The 20,623-nt window shown below is 39.8% G+C and overlaps 1 protein-coding gene across 7 annotated transcripts in view; it reads right to left on the bottom strand.

Annotated features, from left to right (window-relative positions):
- LOC124117093 (rhotekin-2-like) overlaps window positions 1–20,623 on the bottom strand; it is a 105,320-nt gene that overhangs the window by 19,518 nt on the left and 65,179 nt on the right. The window contains exon 1 of one of the 7 annotated variants that reach the window (XM_046478847.2): window positions 1,678–2,710. The exons of the other annotated variants lie outside the window; for them this stretch is intronic. Coding sequence (XP_046334803.1) covers window positions 1,678–1,767 — 90 coding nt within the window. The 5' untranslated portion in view covers window positions 1,768–2,710. Of the gene's footprint in view, window positions 1–1,677; window positions 2,711–20,623 lie in introns of those variants that run through there. 7 annotated transcript variants of the gene reach the window in all.

The raw sequence follows: 20,623 nt of genomic DNA, 5'->3' as shown, positions 1-20,623 counted from the left end.
CCAGAAAAGTGGCAATTAGAGTGAGTGAGTATGGTTTTACGCTGCTTTTAGCAATATTCCAGCAATATCACGGCGGGGGACGCCAGAAAAGTGGCAATTAGAGTGAGTGAGCATGGTTTTACGCTGCTTTTAGCAATATTCCAGCAATATCACGGCGGGCGACGCCAGAAAAGTGGCAATTGGAAGATGTAGCATCCAAAAGACATGGTTGACGTGTTGATTTCCAATTCTTTACTCTTTGAACATGACACTTCGGTACAAGTGCTCATACTTTTATTAAGCCAGGGAACATTAACTGTGGATATGTGGATTCACACGAAGTCTGGATGTTTGGTGGCACTGTATGCATGGTGTATTGTATCTGGTAAAGAAACAAGGCTACACATGTAGCACCTTCTTAGGTAGGGGACAATAAAGTGATGTGAGACCAGGGGTTTGGTAGTGAGGTGGTAGGAACGAAAAAACAAATAATTTAATTATATGCAGATCAGGAAAATAACTTTCCAGACAACAAAAACGCAAAATCTATAGAAAATGTATAATTTATCCATGTGAACAAAAAATTCTACTTTACTTAGACTGAATGAGCTGGGCAGGTACATATGTGACAGTCAATGTGTAAAATAACTGAAATTTTCACAAAAGCAATTTACGAAATGCCTAAAATTTCAGTTATTTGTAAATTGACTGAAACATCAGTCCATTTTTTTTATTACGATAACAAATTCCAAACATTTTGATGTTTAATTTCATCACCCTGTAACTGAAAATGATAGGATTAAAAAAGAAGAAGGTAAGTCAAGGTATATTTTATCTTTATTTTTTTGTTGGGCTTTTAATCTAATCTGGGGATGAAAATAGTCTGGGGAAGTTTTTAAGCCTTTTAGTCAATCTATCAAATAAATGACAGATATTTGCAGTTAATTTTTAATAGAAAAATTTGGCAATTTTATAAATTGCAAAAGTGAATCACATTCTAAAAATTGCCATGTTGGAAAATACAATGTCACCTGGACCAGGGAAACTAGGCTCTGTCCCACAAGCCCAGCAAGTAGAACAGCCTATTCCTCCTCCTCCTCCTGGTGTACATTCATATTCAGGTTGTGTCTTGTGTGTCAACACCCAGGTGTAACTGCCTCAAGCCAGACTAATCAGTATTATCTGGGGGAAACACCCTTTCATCCCTGGTCAGTAGACAGGACAGGCAAGGACGGCCACCACTAATGATCAATGTTTTGCCTAGCAGGTGCCCCTCCCTTTAATATAGGGTTGGTCTAAGCTGTTATTGTCGGACCTTGTATCACTTCAGTGCTATTAAATTACACTGGGAGTCGGGATGAGATCAGGCTGACAGGAAATTTAGAGGATAAGTTACTGTTTATTTACTTTTGTTGGATGCAAATTAAATTTTGAACATCATCCAGGGTGTGTATCAACAAATAATTCACATATTGTATTATGTTTCAAAAAACTTATGTACATAATATAAACATATATATTAAACGATGGAGTTCTGTTATTATACTGTACAAAGTACATACTCAATAAATTGACAGAGGATATACTTAATTTGTACACAACATGTGTTGGCCCTTTAACAAGGGACAAAATAACATTTTATTTGGATAAAATCTAAAATATACCTGACAGGGAGATTTTGAGAAAATATATTCCTACCGATAAGAGAACTGGACGGCTCTTGATTGGTCCACGGAATTTGCATACAAAATGAAAAACTTCATCGTCATCATCGGAACTGTACGACATGATGACAGCGTAGCACCAACAGAACAGTAGTGGTTTGAATCCTGTTTACAATGTCCTCACAATCTACACCATTTCCTCTATACAATCCAAACGACCCTCGATATTTCCACAAATTGCAACTGAATCAAAATCCAGATATGTCTGCAATATCCACGCTATCACAGTAGATATACGTTATAGATCAGCCGAAATATTCACAAATGTTGTAATGTCAAACAAAGCACATCCGATCCACTTGCAGTGAAGGAAATCACAAGTCCAGCATATCAACCCAACTGTCGTGATCAGAATAGCATCAGGAGACAGCTCACAGCACACATCTCATTGGCTCGAGGGACACTTCCAAACTGTCAATCAGTGAACAACATTGTCTTTAACCTTGACAACATGAAAAAATGAAGTGAATGAAGCTGGTATCCCATTGACATGCTGTGGTTGTTCAACTCCAGGTGGAGAAATAGTCCAATGATCACCAGCTGAGAAAATCACGTCACGGTCTGTGCCTCACTTCCTGTGTAGCAATGGACAACTCCCTGCAGGAATTTATGCTTCACTGACCAACTGCTTCACGTTTCCATGGCGAGACCAAGTCTCATGCAGGGCGTACCACAAAACTGAAGTCAATTTACCAATAACCTATTTCATAGAAAAATTTATATCCTACCATAGATTTAATATTAATGATCCAATTTTGGGCAAAAACTAACCCAAAAATATTAATAACTTGTCAATACTATCAAGGCAATTAAAATAAATGTTTTCATCAAATCTTGTTAAGATTTATATTTTTCTTTAAATTATGTCAAATAAACAAGACGACTGAGCAACATGATTTAAAAAAAGCAGTATTTATCAATCCTGTCATTCCCAACTATGATATGACAGCCTGCCTGTGTAAGTAAAAAACTCCTGTATTTGAAAAACAGGCCGCTGCTGCGACATGTTCAAGTGTGTAGCACATGTAAGCTGGTTAGCAGTGTAGATAAGCCAGTCAGCAAGTTATCAACTGTTCCAGTGGCCAGTTCAACTCTGACCTAGCACATGACTTGTCACATGACCTTGGACCCACAGGCTTGGAGACTACTGCAGAACCCAAGTAACCTGGTATTTGCATTCAGGGTGGGGATAAATCCAGTCATCCAAAATATTATCCACTATTCACAGGGCAAAAAGTTTATTTTGCTCAGTGTTTAATGATGAATAGATGTGGACTTCCAATTGAGGATTGAAGTTGCATTTGTTGACGTTCATCAGCTGATGAAGACAGTGCCTCACGTGAGAAAATTCCATGATGTGGGAAGTGCTTCATGGTAAATTTGCTCACGTGAGGCACTGTCTTCATCAGCTGCTGAACGTCAACAAATACAACTTCAATCCTTATATTGACAGATACATAAATCATGACAAAACAATCCAGTAAACATCAAACTTTAATTATTTATGGCGAACTATATCAACGCGGAGAGTCGTGACGTCATCCGTCCCAAACATTCCATTTGAAGTGACATCCCTTGGTTTTACAAACGGCAGAAAATGGCGGCTACCGCAATGTCATTCGCTTGAAATACAAGTTGCACCCAGTAAAGTTAGCGGTGGAATTGGAAAGAAATCTAGACCCGGCTCATGCTGAAAATGAATACATATTAACGTTCTGTGAACGTTTGGTGTGTGTTTTAGTCATACTACGGCTGCTGATGACGGGGATTACCGCTTGAGGCGGCGCGGTTGGATTTACTGAGGCACGATATGGAACTCAGTGATTTCTTTTAGTAAGTCGAGCATTCTCTGTTATAGCTTCGAATCGACGCTTCATTTCGGTGACCCGACATACACATGATCTGTCTGACTTCAAAGCCTGCATCATTCATAGCCTAAATCGATGTCGCTTTCAGTTTTCCCTAATTATTTTTAATGTTATTTTTAGACATAGAGGAATTCCCCTATAGTAGTTCCGTATGTCTCCACGCGATTGAGAACGTAATCACTTGACATACTGACGTTCATCGGGAAATCAGACGAACTTGGTAGTGTTCACCTAGGCTAGGTCACCCGCTACTGTCAATATTGATGTTTCAAAAACAAGTTGTTCAAATTTAACTCCTTAGGGCATAAGCAAATGTGAGCAATAAATCTCTGAACAATTTATTTGGCCCTAGCAGCATTATTTCTAACACCACATAAAGAGTATACTTCCCAACCCCCTAATCAAACCAATTCCCTTGAAAATGTACATATTTCTTTCCTAGAATCAGAGTACACTACCAATAGTTGAATCCCACACACATAGTACATCATGTAAGATTATGTTATGTCTAGCCAAGTTAACTCATTCAGCTGCATCCCACTTCTAAACAACTCCATTCCAACTCCCCTTGGCTCTGCTGTAATCAGCTTGAGGCCGACCTACCAATGATGTAAGGCGAATATCTTAAATCCAGGTGTAGGCTGAACACACCTACTGACTCACCTGTAATTAACCAACTAATTAGACAACTCCTAAAATATTTGAAAAAGCTTCTCTACCTGGGGACTCGGCACACACTGTGATATTCTTGTTTAGGGCTGTTCTTTTATTGCTTTTTGTAAACAATTCTCCATCGTTTATTGAAAAGTTGTAAATTTGCCAAACCTTCAAAACAGCTATGCACATTCGTTCATTCAAATACAAAAAGAAGTTTATCAATAGTTCTAAAGTTTTTCTGAAAGACAGGCCAATCTCTGTGTACAACTGCTCTGTTTAAGAGAAATAAAAATATAAACTTGGCAACTTTTTTCATTTCAGCATATGCTTTTTATCATATTATGAAACATAAAGGGAGCATTTATTTTACAAAATACAGAATAAGGAATTCTAAATGATTTCTATAACCAGGATTTTTTTTGATGAAACACATTGGACAGCCATTCTGCGTTGGAATATTTGTCTGATCTACCAAGGTTTTTAGAGGGCCCTTAAAGGTCAGTGAGCCAAGAAGTTTATGCTAAAGGTCATAACAAAGACCTTGAACTGTTTTTCTTTGGAACAGAAAAGCTTTCGTAAGAGAATGGCTTATACCTTTGAAACACTCCTTGCCACCCAACAACTCGGTGCAATCATTCAGCACCAATTAGAACACAACTTTTACCTTTGAAAGAGTCATAAAAAGCATAAAAAGGGTCCAAAAGTGTTTTAAAAAAGGAAAACAAATTCAAGCATTCCCCTTTCTCCAATGATGTTGGTGAGGTGAAATGGGGTTTAACGTCGCATCCAAGATTATTGTACTTATATAGCGACGTACATGTATGTGTATGTGTGGCTGCTTGTACTAGTCTGGACTGATGCTGATTTATGGTGTCAGCTAACTGAGATACCATGCCGCAGTTTAACATGAATACCCCACTCAGACACAGTATACTGACTCTGAGCCGACCAGTCCTTGTTTTCGCCCCTTAATGCCAAGTGCCAGACAGGGTAACAACAAGTACCATCTTTTAATGTCTTTTGGTATGACATGGCCGGGGGGTCGAACCCCGGACCTTCCACTTTCCAGGTGGATGCTCTACCACTAGACCACGGAGGCGGAGTCTCTCCTATAATCCATGCACTCAGGTGTTAATAACACCCGATGTAGCGTTGGTCTCGATTCCATGCACTTAGACTAATTCCATCTCTTTCCAAGACAAAGTGTCAGCTGTTGTGCATTCAGTTTGCACATATGGTTTTGTAATTTATAGAAATTGTCTGACATCACTTCAATGACATTCTCTTACACAACATTTCAATGTTTCTCCAACGAATATTTGTCCCCAGACAGAAGTCTGCCCTGCTTTGTTTGCAAGACAAATATTTAGCTGACAAAAAACTTGCCAAAGGGGTACCTGTCATGGCTATGTCATATTTTTATGCATTTGTTTTCCTGACTTGTAAATTGACTCAACACTTCTTTATCATGGCTACATCACATGGTGGTCCCACGGGTGGCTCCAGATACTTGTGAGGGTAATGAACTCCAGTTCTTGTGATGTTGTATTCAGGAATACACTCCTAGGCTGGAGATCTTGGGTATTTCTTGTAACAGTGAATGAGTTAGGTTTCATACTGCTTGAACATGCAGTATCTCTGTTTGTTGTTAATGCTGCACTGAGCATTATTCCAGCTATATGACAGCAGTTTGTAATTAATCGTGTCTGGACCAGACAATCCAGTGATTGACATCATGAGCATCGATCCATGCAACTGGGATACGATGACATGCATCAAACAAGTCAGCGAGCCTGACCACCCGATCCCCTTAGTCGCCTCTTACGACAAGCAGTCGCCTTTTACAGCAAGCATGGGTTGCTGAAGACTAATTCTATCCCGGATCTTCACGGGTCACATGCAGTACCTAGATGCATCAGACCATTACTAACAAATACAACTACACACTTTTTACACGTTCCGTTGCAAGAGATAATCTTGTGTAATATGTGTTATGAAAAGATAAAGGGCTATAACTCCAACAGTGTTTAGGATTTGCATCACTTTGGGCTTGAGAGAATTATTTTTGCTGTGGTGAGGAATATTAGAGTGAGTGAGTTTGGATAAACGGCGTTTTGATCAGCATGTCAGTCCTATCACAGTGTGCCAGCTTGATGAGGGAATGAAGCTAGAAGTGATTCAGGTGTTCCACATTTACCTCTTTGGTGAAAAGGTTTTGGTGCTGACAAACCAAGAATAACAATAGGGTGAATCTGGAATTTGAACCTGGTACGCTAAGTGAATTGCAAATTGCAGCACTTCAGATGACTTGGCCTGGACAGTGGCCTGGACAAAGTAGTGGTTGATAACATGAGCACAGCTCCTGGCCACCAGACTATGATGGCAGACATTCAGCTGCGTACTTCACACACTGGGTCACCCGTGTTCTTCCTCACGTTAGTCCTCTGTCATGTCTGACAGGGTACTGGGGAACCCACCCTGTCAGATACTCCTGCAGGAATCCCTCTGAGGTGCATGGAAGTGGGGACACATTCTGGCTTAGTGGAGTGTTACTATGTACTTTGTTGTGAAAAATTTTAATGATTAATTTCATGATGTCATTATGAGTGAGTGAGTGAGTGAGTGAGTGAGTGAGTGAGTGAGTGAGTGAGTGAGTGAGTGAGTGAGTGAGCGAGCGAGCGAGCGAGCGAGTGCATGCAGTATGTGCCAAAAATGTTTAAGTCCACAAGCCCACATTAGTCACTTAACATCATTTTCAGGACATTTTAGTGTTAATATATAGACGTCTATAGCTTACTCAGGACACAGGCTGCGGATTAGTGTGTAAAGTCACAGGATGAGAGTGAATGAACTTGTTGTGAATTAGTAAGACCACCAATTGGGTTTAGAAATCCTCCATTCTGTACAGGAACTAAACTGCCAACCACACATATACTTTTCTGTTCCACGACAGCATCACAGACACAAAGGCAAAGCTACTACAGATAAATGAGGAGAAACCTGCAGGAGAGTTGTAACTGAATGGTTCACACTGGAGCCACAGTCGGCAGGATGAGGAGTGTTACATGCTGCAGACAGATGAATATTCCTACCGAGAAACATCCAGCGTGTATCATCGAGACAAACATTAGCTAATGCCGGTGCTGGAATAGTAAACACAACTCAGCCAGTTTTCATTAGTGTAAATTGGCAAAGGTTTTGCCAAGGCTCTAGGTTAAACAGTGTGTCGATATCTTATACAGGTGAAGCGTCTTTCTCACATGAAATCATCAGAACTATCTTATTATCAAAATGAAAACACTTCTGACAAATAATGTAAAAAATATGCAAGGTTAACAGATGAGGTGAATAGAATATTTGTTTCTAGAGATTTTAGATTTCATGGTGTATCTTTAGAATTGACTCATAAAAGACGAACACTCAAACATTTCTGTGAAAACCACTTCAGTAGGATGTGACAAAAAGTTGATTCTTTCTGAATTATTTGTTAATACAGTGTATAAACAGATACACAATGTCCCACACTATTCACAATCTTGCCCTGACAATATAGACTTTGTACATGCTGTTTACAAAAGGAAGTTCTTATCAATATGCCCAGTCATTAAGTCCAAAATTGGATCAATATTTAGATGCCTCCAAACAAGCAAATATCAAGAAGCTTGTTTATTAAGACAGATTTCTATGAATTCATCACCAAGGTAAAACAACACAGCAAAACCTTGAGTCTTGTGACTTTTCTTCTCACAAAAAATGTCTAAGGTTAATGACTGTGAGGACATATCCACCAGTGTCCGCTGGCTTTTGAAACTGCCAGTCCCAGTGGCAACTCTAAACATTACCAATCTCCTCCCCCTCTCCACCCCAACTCTTGTCTGTCCCAACTTTTACCTAGTTTTACTTCGAAATTCAATGACATCATCTCTGAAGTAACTTTGTGAGATTAACATAAAATTCGGTCACAATTTTCTCTTTTCCTCGGAATATTTCACTTTGGTTCGAGACTACTTTACTCATTATTGCCGAAGTTTTGTTCAACAACATAGATTTATAAGGTACTTTATTTGCCGGTCCACAGGGACGGTCACATGAACTGACGGCCAAGCCTAATTTTACCGGTAAATAAACTGGTTATTACCAGTAAACAGGAACACTGATCCACCACAACCTTTAAAAGTTGCCAATGAAATTAACCAGGCCCATAAGTGATGTTAGTGCTCCTATCATCATTAATTTATGCAAAAGTATGTAAGTTACAGATTGCCAAGATTGCTTTGTGAAAACAAGGCCAAGAACGACCAACATGGCTACAAATCAAAGGGAGATAACTCTACATGGAATGTGATAAACTTTTCTGTCCAACAGCTTTCAACTATCATTTGTTCACACAGGAAATGATTCATAGAAACTACACCAATCTGTCTTGTTTGTTGTCAGCTTCACAAACAGATTACAAGTATCCTGTGTGTAAACACGATCCTGTCCTTATCAAATCTACACTGATGCCTGTATTTCCTGTAAGTCAATGACCTCACGAGCAGTCACCGGAAAAGACGATAAATTCATTGGATTAATTAAATCATGAACAGATTCACTTGACTCAATTTTTAACAGACAGACTTCGTACATTTTAACAAGTGAGTCAGTACAGCTGTATACTGCTTTGGGTATTCCGGTAAAACTAGGGTAGGGAGCTTCAAGAATGGGCTTCACAAATTGTATGAAAATTGGGAATCAAACCTAGGTCTTTTTTTCATGTGAACAGAAAACACCATACCACTAGGCCACCCATTGTATAAATAGATTAGCATGCACGAATTACTGAAGGTGTCTCAGCTAAATATTTATTTATTTTCTGAAGAATGTCTACCATATAATTAATTTCAATGCCACAGTAACAACCTGCCACATGGCTATTGACATTCTGACCAAGAAACTCCATAAAACCTCAAAATACATTGGTCTGGTCCTACCAAACATAAGCCTAAAGTTTTCACTCAAATCCATTCAGCATCAGTAACACACATGACACATAATACACAGGTAGTAACAATGAACATAGAACTTTAACTGGCAAGACTGTCTGAAACCCAGTCTCTGAGTCAGTGGCTGTGATCGGGATCCACAGACTTTAGAAGCTGCAGGTCCCAACTAAACACTTTAGGCCCTCAACTGCAGCTTATTGTGAGAAATATATCTTGACAAATTTACTGCAGGCCATAAGGACCCATACAAAGGTGAAACTACTGGCCCGACACATGATCTACCGTATCTGTCCGCAGATAAGCCGAATTGTGAGGACCAGAAAAAAGATTCTGTAGAAAGGGGTCGGCTTATCCACGGGATACACTTTCATGATAGTATTTTTCAGATCGTGATCTGTCAGAAACATCGCCTGAATGACGGTCCGATAGATTACAACTTCCCGAAAGTTGCCACGACTAGAGCCGTTATTGTTTTAAATCATCAATAAAGTTATTATTATACACCAATGTTGTCATTATTAAAAAAATGTTATGCATGTTACTACTTCCGATAATAAGTTTTCAAATGAATGTTCAAGGTTTATCGTTCTTCATATTTCAATGGTCAAGTTAATACCACAGCTTATCTACGGGGTCGGCTTATCTGCGGTCATATACGGTACCTGCCACGGGCCTACATGTAGGCGCTTATTTCGAACACTGCTGTGAGGTATCTGTCAAGGGAGTCAACTACAAGATGTCAGCAGAATCTGATAGAATCTGATTGGAGACTTGAGACTAGTTGAGAGAACTGTTTTGGCACAGTCCATCACACCAAGGCCGCATGCCTGCATCCCTCCATCAGGTTCCCATGACAATATTGTCTCAGGTTCATCTGTCCACAAGTACCTCTGTCACCTACTTGACAGTGTCTTTATGCTCACTTTGTCAGCCACAAATATATAGCCTCAAATTCCTGGCTCTATCAAATTGATTTTTGTCTTTCACTTCCTCTTGAAGTTTATGAATTAGATTTGTTTGAAACTTAATTTCAAATGAAATCTGTCATGAAGACTGATTATGCACGTCAGAAAGAGCATGTTTATTTTTCCAGAATATATTTCACATAAGACTTGCAAGAAGCCTTTTCTTGAATGTAAACTTAGTAAGAGGAAATCAGGGGACAGTCATAAAAAACCCAACAAGACAGTGGATAAGATCTCAATATTTTCTAATAGAATATTGTATCCTGTAGATGAAGTGACTACGGTCATCCAAAAAAGGACAAGTATTTGGGGAGGGTCTGCAAAAAATTGACAAACTTTGGTAGAGAATAATAAAATATTGTCCATTAGTTTCAAAAATAGATCTCTTCAAACATTTATACTTGTACATGTCCAATGTCTATGCTAATATATTTCAATTTTCCAATGCAACAACCATCACAAACATTCTTTCCATTAATTACAATCACATCCAGAGACATATGGTCAAAACCTTTATTGTAAACACTTGCCTGACAGTCCTGTTGTGAAAGTGAGGTTAACTTATACATAACATGCCAGTAACATACAAATTCTTGTATAATGATGTTGAGTTTTGGTTGGAAAGCAGACAGTTTATATATTATTTAGTCAGTGTCACTGTCTAATTGAAACTTGCAATACTGGCTCTGATATAGAATACCTTTGTTGAAATATCATGTTATATGTGGATCGATCAGCTTTAAGAAATATACAGAACCCCACATGAATTATTACAAACAATTCCACCTCATCGGCCAGTCACTTAACTTTTGTTTATACCCTGTTGCATTCTTTAAAACGTGAGTCACCCCCTGTAACAAAGGAAAATGGGCCTTTTCTAGAATACATTGTATTACATGAAAACAATCCAAAAATATTTTTACGAGCATTCAAAATGAAGAATGAACATCAAGTGGTTATTGTCATAATCTTATCTTCAAAAGTAAAGACTTAGGGGTATCTAGGTAAAATTATTATTGCACAACACCTCAAGGATGACAGGATCTCTCTTAACGTTGTGTCCCATCAATTTCCAGAAATAGATGAATTACACTACACTTGGCCATCATATGAAACTAAACCTGAACCTGAAACTAAAGTGTGAAGAAAAAATGGCAAGCTCCTTGTCAAACAAATTAACAATAGCAAACATTTAAAAAGACAAATAATTATGCTGCCTTATATTTCTGTGAAAGCTTGTCATGAGCTGGGAAACCAAAAACACTTAAACTAACTTGACAAGAAACATTCTTTCAAATAGCAATTAAGAAATGTTTTGGGTGAAACATCACAACAACACAAATTGTCTTTGTTTTGATATCAAAGCATAAAACATGCAATTAACCTTTAATTAACATATCTTTGCCCTGCATCTCGTTGCAGAAAATGGAATTTAAATAGGCACAATATGTTATCCCAAGTATTTTATTGTCTTGCTTGTTTCAAACCAGTAAATGCTCATAGCAAGGAAGGCAGGGAGTCAAACTGTTCCACCTGGCTGACAACAAACATGGCTGCCATTGTTGCCATCCCATTAATACTCCCCACACAACTACTTCCACTCTGACATTCTTTTGTTTCCCAGGCCGTCAGATGAACATGCCATGTGGTGATGGTTACTTGGGGACACAGGATGTCACACAGGGAACAGAAACGCTGCATGTCTTGGGCTGACATTTGGATGCTGTATGCAGCGATTCTCAAGCATCTTACAGAATGAAATCATAGGTCACATTCTTATTAGAAGAGAGTAAAACTGAAAGAGATCTCTTCAGCCATGCATTCAACCTACCATTCTTTGACAAAGAGCGACACAGAAGAGACTAGTTTGTCTTCTCAATTGATTGATTGAATGACTGATTGGTAGATTGATTGACTGAGTTTGGTTGGTTGATTGATTGACTGAGTTTGGTTGGTTGATTGATTGACTGAGTTTGGTTGGTTGATTGATTGAATGAGTTTGGTTGGTTGATTGATTGACTGAGTTTGGTTTAACACCTCTTTGAACAGCATTTCAGTTATACTTTCAGATATGGCGTGTGAGTTTGATGTGGGAGGAAAGCCTGACATGATGCAGGTCTTAGACATTTTCCACAATATGAACCCACAAGGGTGCTGACAAACCCAGAAACAGAATCAGGGAAAACTGGGATTTGAACCTACGATCATAAGTACATGTGTATCTGGAATCAGTGAATCGCAGTGGCTTGGAGCACTGGGCCACTCATTCCCTCAAGATCAGAAGTGATGATTTTGTTATTGATATTTCTGACTCAGATCAGCAGGTTATGTACCAATATGTGGTATTTACCATGCATTCATTATTTATGATATTTCAACATAAGTGTTGAGATTTCAATGAGGGGTGGTGGGGTAGCCTAGAGATTCAAGTGTCATACTAAAGACCTGGCTACAAAACCCCATTGGGTACAGTCTGTGAAGACCACTTACTGGTATATTGCTAAATAAAACCTCAGATTTCAAGCAGCAAACTTATTCTGTGTCTTAAGTCTAAAGTCAAAAACAATTTTCAAAGCCACTTCAGAATAAAAATGTTGTCTTATCCAAAGTGATACCTTATTCATATGGACAATAATGAAGTCTACCACCAATTACAAAGTAGCAATAACAACTAACAGTTCACTATCCTGAATTTTAATTTTATATGATATTCTGCAAGAAATAGAATAGCAACATTTCTGTATTCCTGCTAAGCAACACTTAATAACCCTTTGCTCAAACCCATTTTATAGCAGTCTGTACTATCAATCTGGGTTCCATCAATATCACTTCCAGATGTACTATGGCATGCATCTACTCATACCCATTTCCACTTAACTGTTACATTCCTGGTATATATATCTACTTTACACATCAACTTTATACGCCTGCACTGAAACAAATCTACAGTTGCTGCAATACAGACTAACAGACATATATCCTCCAAGTTTCTGCAAAATCAATCTTCATAATGTTCTCGCAACCATATCACTCTCTGTATATCAGACCATCAAGATAGGACCTTGCCAATCACCATTTTATTGCAGGTAATAACGATTCCAGGTAGTGCAGAACTATCTGTGAGGCCCACAAAGCCAGAGGGGCACCTTCTTGAACTGTTGCTCTCTAACAAGGTGTCTACTTCACCATCAACACAGACAATCCTGGGCTGGGAAATTAGGTGTACAACCTCCTTACATTTAGGATGCAATGCTGAGTTTGGGGGGCATGGATGCCATGTGGGCTGTGGGGAATCCCCTGCTTGCATGGATCAGTGAGTCATCAGCTGTGCCAGCGTGGCCAGGAACGGTGGAGAGAAACCTCCAGCTCACAAGCTGATGCAACTGTGCTGCAATACTGGCAGTAGTTGTACATACTTGAAATAGTTTCATCAACCATTTCAGTCCAGCCCAAATCCTGATGATATATACACCAATGAAAAAGTAATTACGAGATCATTAGCAGGGAGTCTTGTTACATCCATTTCTAATGTACATAATATGTTATGCATTTTTTATGCATTTTTTACTGAGGTTGTGTATTTTTGAGTGAATGAGAAAGCATTGATATGGAGTCTTGTTACACGAGGTTTCAATTTCAAAATAAATTGTGTAGTTTTGAGTAAGTGATTATGATTTTACATTAATTATTAGTAATATTCTAAAGAAATCAAGAGAGCCACAAATAATGGCCATCACTCGCTGACGACGTGTAGGAATTGAATTTCATACTGCGACGTGCAGCTGGTGAACTCTTTCAGAATCAGTTGACCTGACAGCACTATTTGTTTCTGGGAATCTACAAGTGAATCTGCCTGTCACAGCCTGAAACTGCCTCTCCTGCATGCATATCTACATCTGCCATCATATTTATGTGCGTCTATCTGGCTCCTGTGTTACAGATCGGCTTATTTATAAACATACTGAGCCATGTCAGACTGGCATACATCAACCTACAGCAAGAAAGTGCTGTCACAACTCATCAAGGGAGATAACTCCAACCCTCACTGCTGGTGGTACACGTTTTTATATAACAAACATTAGGTATATATATAGCCTGCTCAGAGATAGCAATGAGTGAAGCTAGGTGCCAATTCTGTAAGGCCTGGATGGACTGGTTTCTATGGGAAGGCAAAATGTATAGCAACCGTATCTTAGTCCTGTGACTAGTCCTGTGACTTGTCCTTGGTTCCATCATGACCATGCAGCCGTTCTCTGTCAGTACTTACAAAAGGCATGGGGTGCTAGGGGCCAGGAATCCCCATGGGAGAGACTTATTTCAGCTTGGACAGCAAGACAGGTTTATGGTTCTGATGTAAGAAGGTGTGGCACTGTTGTTGATGTAGTCAGGTAGGTACACACATGAGGCATCAATCCTACAGGTGGCAAGCAGAGGCTACTCACATCAACAAGAGATGGACGCCACCTGTCTGTCCCCTCCCCAGTACAACCCTGTGTCTCATGGACCTCTCTCCCCTCCCCAGTGCAACTCTCTCCCCTCCCCAGTGCAACTCTCTCCCCTCCCCAGTACAACCCTGTGTCTCAGGGACCTCTCTCCCCTCCCCAGTGCAACTCTCTCCCCTCCCCAGTACAACCCTGTGTCTCAGGGACCTCTCCCCTCCCCAGTGCAACTCTCTCCCCTCCCCAGTGCAACTCTCTCCCCTCCCCAGTGCAACTCTCTCCCCTCCCCAGTGCAACCCTGTGTCTCAGGGACCTCTCCCCTCCCCAGTGCAACTCTCTCCCCTCCCCAGTGCAACTCTCTCCCCTACCCAGTGCAACTCTCTCCCCTCCCCAGTACAACCCTGTGTCTCAGGGACCTCTCCCCTCCCCAGTGCAACTCTCTCCCCTCCCCAGTGCAACTCTCTCCCCTCCCCAGTGCAACCCTGTGTCTTTGAATGACAATGGGAAATAATATCCAGAAGAACCTGACTGAAACTCAGAACTACAGATAATATCTATTCTGGTGAATAAATATGAACACCATTCTTTCCTCATCGGATGGTAGAATGTCTACAAACAGCAAGGTGAAAGACACTAGGTCGTTTCCAATGCTGTCAAATCAAAGCTGAGACTCTTGACAGAAGTATACATCATATGTGTAATGTATTCACAGGGAGTCCCATCACATCTAGGCAGAGGGCGATGTTGCCCACACATTTCAGGCTAAATTTATACTTTATCTTTGACAACTTCCTCAACCAGTGTGCATCTTTATGTCAGTAAGTTTGAATATAGCTGTCATGGGAATTGTCTGACACTATGAAAATATCCCGTTTTGAAATGTCAGCTTTTGTCTCATACCATGTCATCCCATCAAACCTCATGTCATCCCATCAAACCTCATGTCATCCCATCAAACCTCATGTCATCCCCCAGATGGATGCCTGCAGGACTGACAATGATTACGTATTATCGATAGATTGAAAACATGGTCAATATAGTCATAAATATATCTAAGATGAAAATATTATTCAATATGATGATAGAATCAAGATGACATAAAAAGGTTTGTAAATATTGACTTAGCATTTCTCTGAGGTAACTGAGTATTTTTCTGATTCAACATGGGGGCGGTCGGGTAGCCTAGTGGTTAAAGCGTTTGCTTGTCACGCCGAAGACCCGGGTTCGATTCCCAACATGGGTACAATGTGTGAAGCCCATTTCTGGTGTCCCCCACCGTGATATTGCTGTGGTATTGCTGGAATATTGCTAAAAGTGGCGTAAAACCATATTCACTCACTCACTCTGATTCAACATGAGTTATGCCATTTTTCAATAGTCCAGCCATAATACAGACTGAACTTCACAAGTACCCAAGTGGGCAATCAACTCAGGTTCCAGCATATGAGACCAACACTTCATCCACTGAGCTACCCTACTACGCTAAATAAACTTAAAACTTTGATCATAATTCCCCTATAGTTTAATGTTGTCAACCAATCCTGGTTCAGAGCCAGTTTCGCAAGAAAAAGAATTCCGGTATATAATAAAAATGCTAATGTAGAATGTTAATAACTGTCAAAGCAAGTACACATGCATGACATGGAACAATATTTGTCAAGGTGACTGCCGTGGTGTCACCCCGCTGCTAGTGCGCTGTACTGCCGCCACAAGCTAGTATGACATAACGTTATGGAGCCAATAGGACAACCGGAACTAATCAATGGGAATAACAATGAAACACTACTACAAACAGTGGGTCACGATACATGTTCTTGATTTTAATACTGATCTGATGATAGTGTGATGCTGGTGGTTGGGTGGCTGGGACATCTCAACATTCACAGCACGTGAAAGTGGGGATTTTGTTTCATGCTGCAATCAGCAATATTCGAGGAATATGTATCACAGTGGACTGTAAATAACTGAATCTGAAGCAGACCAATGGTTGATAGCATGAGCATTAAACCACACCATCAGGGTATGATGGCACACAATCTGTCAGGGCACATATATGTCACTGACAATATAATACTCAGCAACCTGCTGCTCACACAGAACCATCTACAAACTAACTTCTACTACCTTAACAATCATTTACAATTCATAAACATTTCATTTAGGGCCAGACAAAGAAACTCAAGACTCATATAACTCATATAATCCAAATTGATGCATCTACCTGTAGACAGAAGCATGTGTATTGATCGCTCACACCTGGGGAAAGGGTTACCTGTACCTGACGATGTTCAAGGCATGTTTCAAGGTCACAGCAAGGTTCAACATTAGTAGCAAAAAGGTATCGCTGTAACATCCTTAAAGTATTCATGCATAACAGGTGTTGAAAAAAATAAACTCATAAATTATCTCATATGATCAAAAACTTGTTGTTCCTTCATAAACAGCTTTACAACACATGGGAAATGAGTAATGTAATATATTTGAGGTGAAGTGTTTTTTTCTTTGTCAAGGAAGGATATCAGATGTTTGGACGTATTAAACTGTGAGATGTTAAACATAGACATAAATAAATGCTTTACGTTATGTTGAAGTTTTCAGTTCATTTAGTTTACCCTAGCCCGAAGCTCTGAGTCTGAATAGCACAGGTAATAATTGTCCATAATATAGCATCATGAAACGCTGCTGAACTTATGCCAACAATGACTGATATTATGAGCATGGCTGGGGTATGATGACACGCACTCAACCAAGTCACCGAGTCTGTCCTCTGGATCTGTTTATTCCCCAAACACTGGACAAGCACTAGTTACTGCAGAACAATTCTAACCTGAGTCTCAAGGTGGGTGTCTCTAGATCCCTCAGAACTGCCTCCGTAGTCTAGAGGTAGAGCATCTGACCGGGGAGCGGAAGGTCCGGGGTTCGATACCCGGCCGCGTCATACCAAAAGACGTTAAATGATGGTACTTGTTGTTATCCTGTCTGGTGCTCGGCATTAAGGGGCTAAAACAAGGACTGGTCAGCTCGGAGTCAGTATACTGTGTCTCAGGGGGGTATTCATGTTAAACTGCGGCATGGTATCTCAGTGGGCTAGCACTATTAATGGGCATCAGTCCGGACTAGTACAAGCAGCCACACACACACGTACACGTGCATGCTTGCACTATATAAGTGCAATAATCTTGGATGTGACATTAAACCCAATTTCACCTCACCTCACCTAGATCCCTCAAAATCATGACCAGGGCAGACACATAATAAGCTTGGTGTTTTAAAAAAGAGTTAAACTCTTGTGCAGGTGTAACTGAAATCCAGCATGTTGTTTGTCTCATTTGCAGAATCATCTCAACTTCTGTCTGACAGGGGCAAGTGAAGTATATCAACCACAGAAATTCAAGTCTTGAAAAAAACAAAAAACAATTACCACTTCCAATTAATTCCAACTTTGAACAAACCACACACAGACAGACTCAGACAGCAGGTAAAACCATAACAGTTAATTAGCAGGAATCAGTAACTCAGCTCTGCTACAGCGCTTTCTTGGCACTGGGACGAAACGGTATATTTAGAAGGTTGAATAACACAGATTCCTGACTTCCCAGTGTTAAATGTACATAAGTGTATTCTACAAACCCTCCATCCTGCTCCCCGGGTGGTTGTTCTGAAGGGTTGGTTGGTTTGTTGTTTAACGCCGCACTCAGCAATATTCCAGCTATATGACGGCGGTCTGTAAATAATTGAGTCGGGACCAGACAATCCAGTGATTGACGTCATGAGCATCGATCCACGCAGTTGGGATCGATGACATGCATCAACCAAGTCAGCGAGCCTGACCACCCGATCCCGTTAGTCGCCTTTTACGACAAGCAGTTGCCTTTTACGGCAAGCATGGGTTGCTGAAGACCTATTCTACCCCGGATCTTCACGGGTAAGGTGCTGCATGTACCTGTATTGTGACGTGTCAGAAGGAAGACAGCCCTCTTGTATTGTATTCTTTGTTTCATTCCCTGTCGACTTGCTGTATCAATGGGGCCATTCTGAACATATATGTTTACAATTGCTTTTAACAGAAGTAAGGAAATATGGTTTTCATATTGAAGGGAGTAAGGTTTTACCCCACTTTGATAGCAATATTCAAGTAAAATCCCATGTGGACATTCTGGTGAAGATCATGTCTTTGGTCTGTGTCAGTCCCTTAACCATATTATTTTCCCTAACGCCCAGATCTTACTGTAATTCCATAACCCCAAATGAAGCAAGTCCAGATTCTCCAGAGGTTCAGGTTCTGAAACTCCCATCTCACTGGGCTCCGTTTCAATTAAAATGGAGTTGCTTGTTTCTCACAAAATTATATATTTTCAGAGATTAAGCATTAATCTAATCCAATCCCCAATGATTTGTGGTAGTGTAACAGGGAGAAAATCAACTATTTTTAACAATTGTACCAATTACATTTTATTATGTGTTGTATAGATGTATATAGGGTTGTTCCACGGACTACTGCTTGTTTACAACAAGTGTTGTAATTAGTTGTCTGCCTATCTCTATGTCGGGTATATTACTCTCATAGCTTAATCAGATTAAAGGGTCAGATCATTGGATCTTGGATATGACGAGTGAAGACTTCTATGTCAAGGCCACCCCATCAACTAGCTGCATCTCTATCTAACAGTGTAAAAAAAGGAACAAGTAATTTGTTAAATCATTCCCCAAGATGAGTCTCATATCATAAACACTTGAACCTTAGCAAAAGGAAAGTAAACTTTACACCATGATGTGGATTTAATGGTTGAGAACTCGAAGGATTGGCAACTTAGGGCATCTGTTAAAAATTGCAGTACAAGATTCAGCAACAGAAAGGCTGGTGGAGACTCTGAGTCAAGCTGAAGGATAGGCTGGTACATGAAGTTTATCTTTTTTCCACTTCAAAATTTTAAGGTATCAAGGAGAATATTATGAAACAGCTATGAGAGTGGGAATGTTGGGCATCATGTCGGTGGCAGCCTGTTAAAAGAATTTATTCAAAGACAGATAAGAAAACAGGTTAATCTTGGTGACTCACATCCTGCGCAATGGAATATTTCCAACTACTTATGTCTTTATGTATAAGCACTGTCTATACAGGACTGAAACTTGGATGTCTTTTGGTAGCTGAAGAAATAGATAAATTATTGTAAAGCATTACAAACACAATGAGTCTTATACTACTCAACTTGTGATAAGGTTAATCAGCTACGTCATTCTATTGAAATGTACACTTGACATATTGTGAGAATCAGTTTTGTATATCATGGAAATCAAAATTGAAGTAGTACATTTGTTTTTGAATTATTTCTGTTGTGTTTTAACTTAAAAATGTTAAGTTAGGGGACTTGACGAACAGTAGTACCATAGAGGGAAAACAGCAATCAAACAATGGCACGTACATAAATCATAATCATATTTGTATTTGATGAATAACACCAACCGAAACAAGAGCACTAGATCACTCAATGTCAAGGTTATCCTGTTTGGCAAATCAACAGCGGATTATGATTTGGGTAGTAAGATAAATTTGAAGGTAAAATTATACTGTACCTAAGGAAACATGTTTTTCTCCATTTTGAGATGTGATTTTCACAAACAATATATTCTTGATTGGACATAATCGTGAGGACCTAGAACATCTATGTGTACTGTCAATGAAGTGTTTTTCTTTTCAAGCTTGTATGAGAAATATTACTATTGTTGCAAAAAGAGGTTTGAAAAAATATTCCACACGCTCTCTGATCCCCTTCTATTGATGTGGACTGAGGTAACATTTGCACTGGGAGCGGATGAACTTGTGCTGCCTGCCTCAGTAGGTGTGAGGCGGTGATGGTTGAGTGTGTGGACTGACACCCTCAACACAAACATGCTGTGATTAGATCATAGTTCCCAGTCAGCCTGGAGTGAGTGAGTGAGTGAGTGAGTGAGTGAGTGAGTGAGTGAGAGCAATACTCCAAAGAGAGCTATACATCACTTTAAAGC

This window comes from Haliotis rufescens, unplaced genomic scaffold, assembly GCF_023055435.1.
Source record: "Haliotis rufescens isolate VD_foot unplaced genomic scaffold, xgHalRufe1.0.p SCAF_12, whole genome shotgun sequence".
Lineage (NCBI taxonomy): Eukaryota > Metazoa > Mollusca > Gastropoda > Lepetellida > Haliotidae > Haliotis > Haliotis rufescens.
This window is presented reverse-complemented; position numbering and strand designations above follow the sequence as displayed.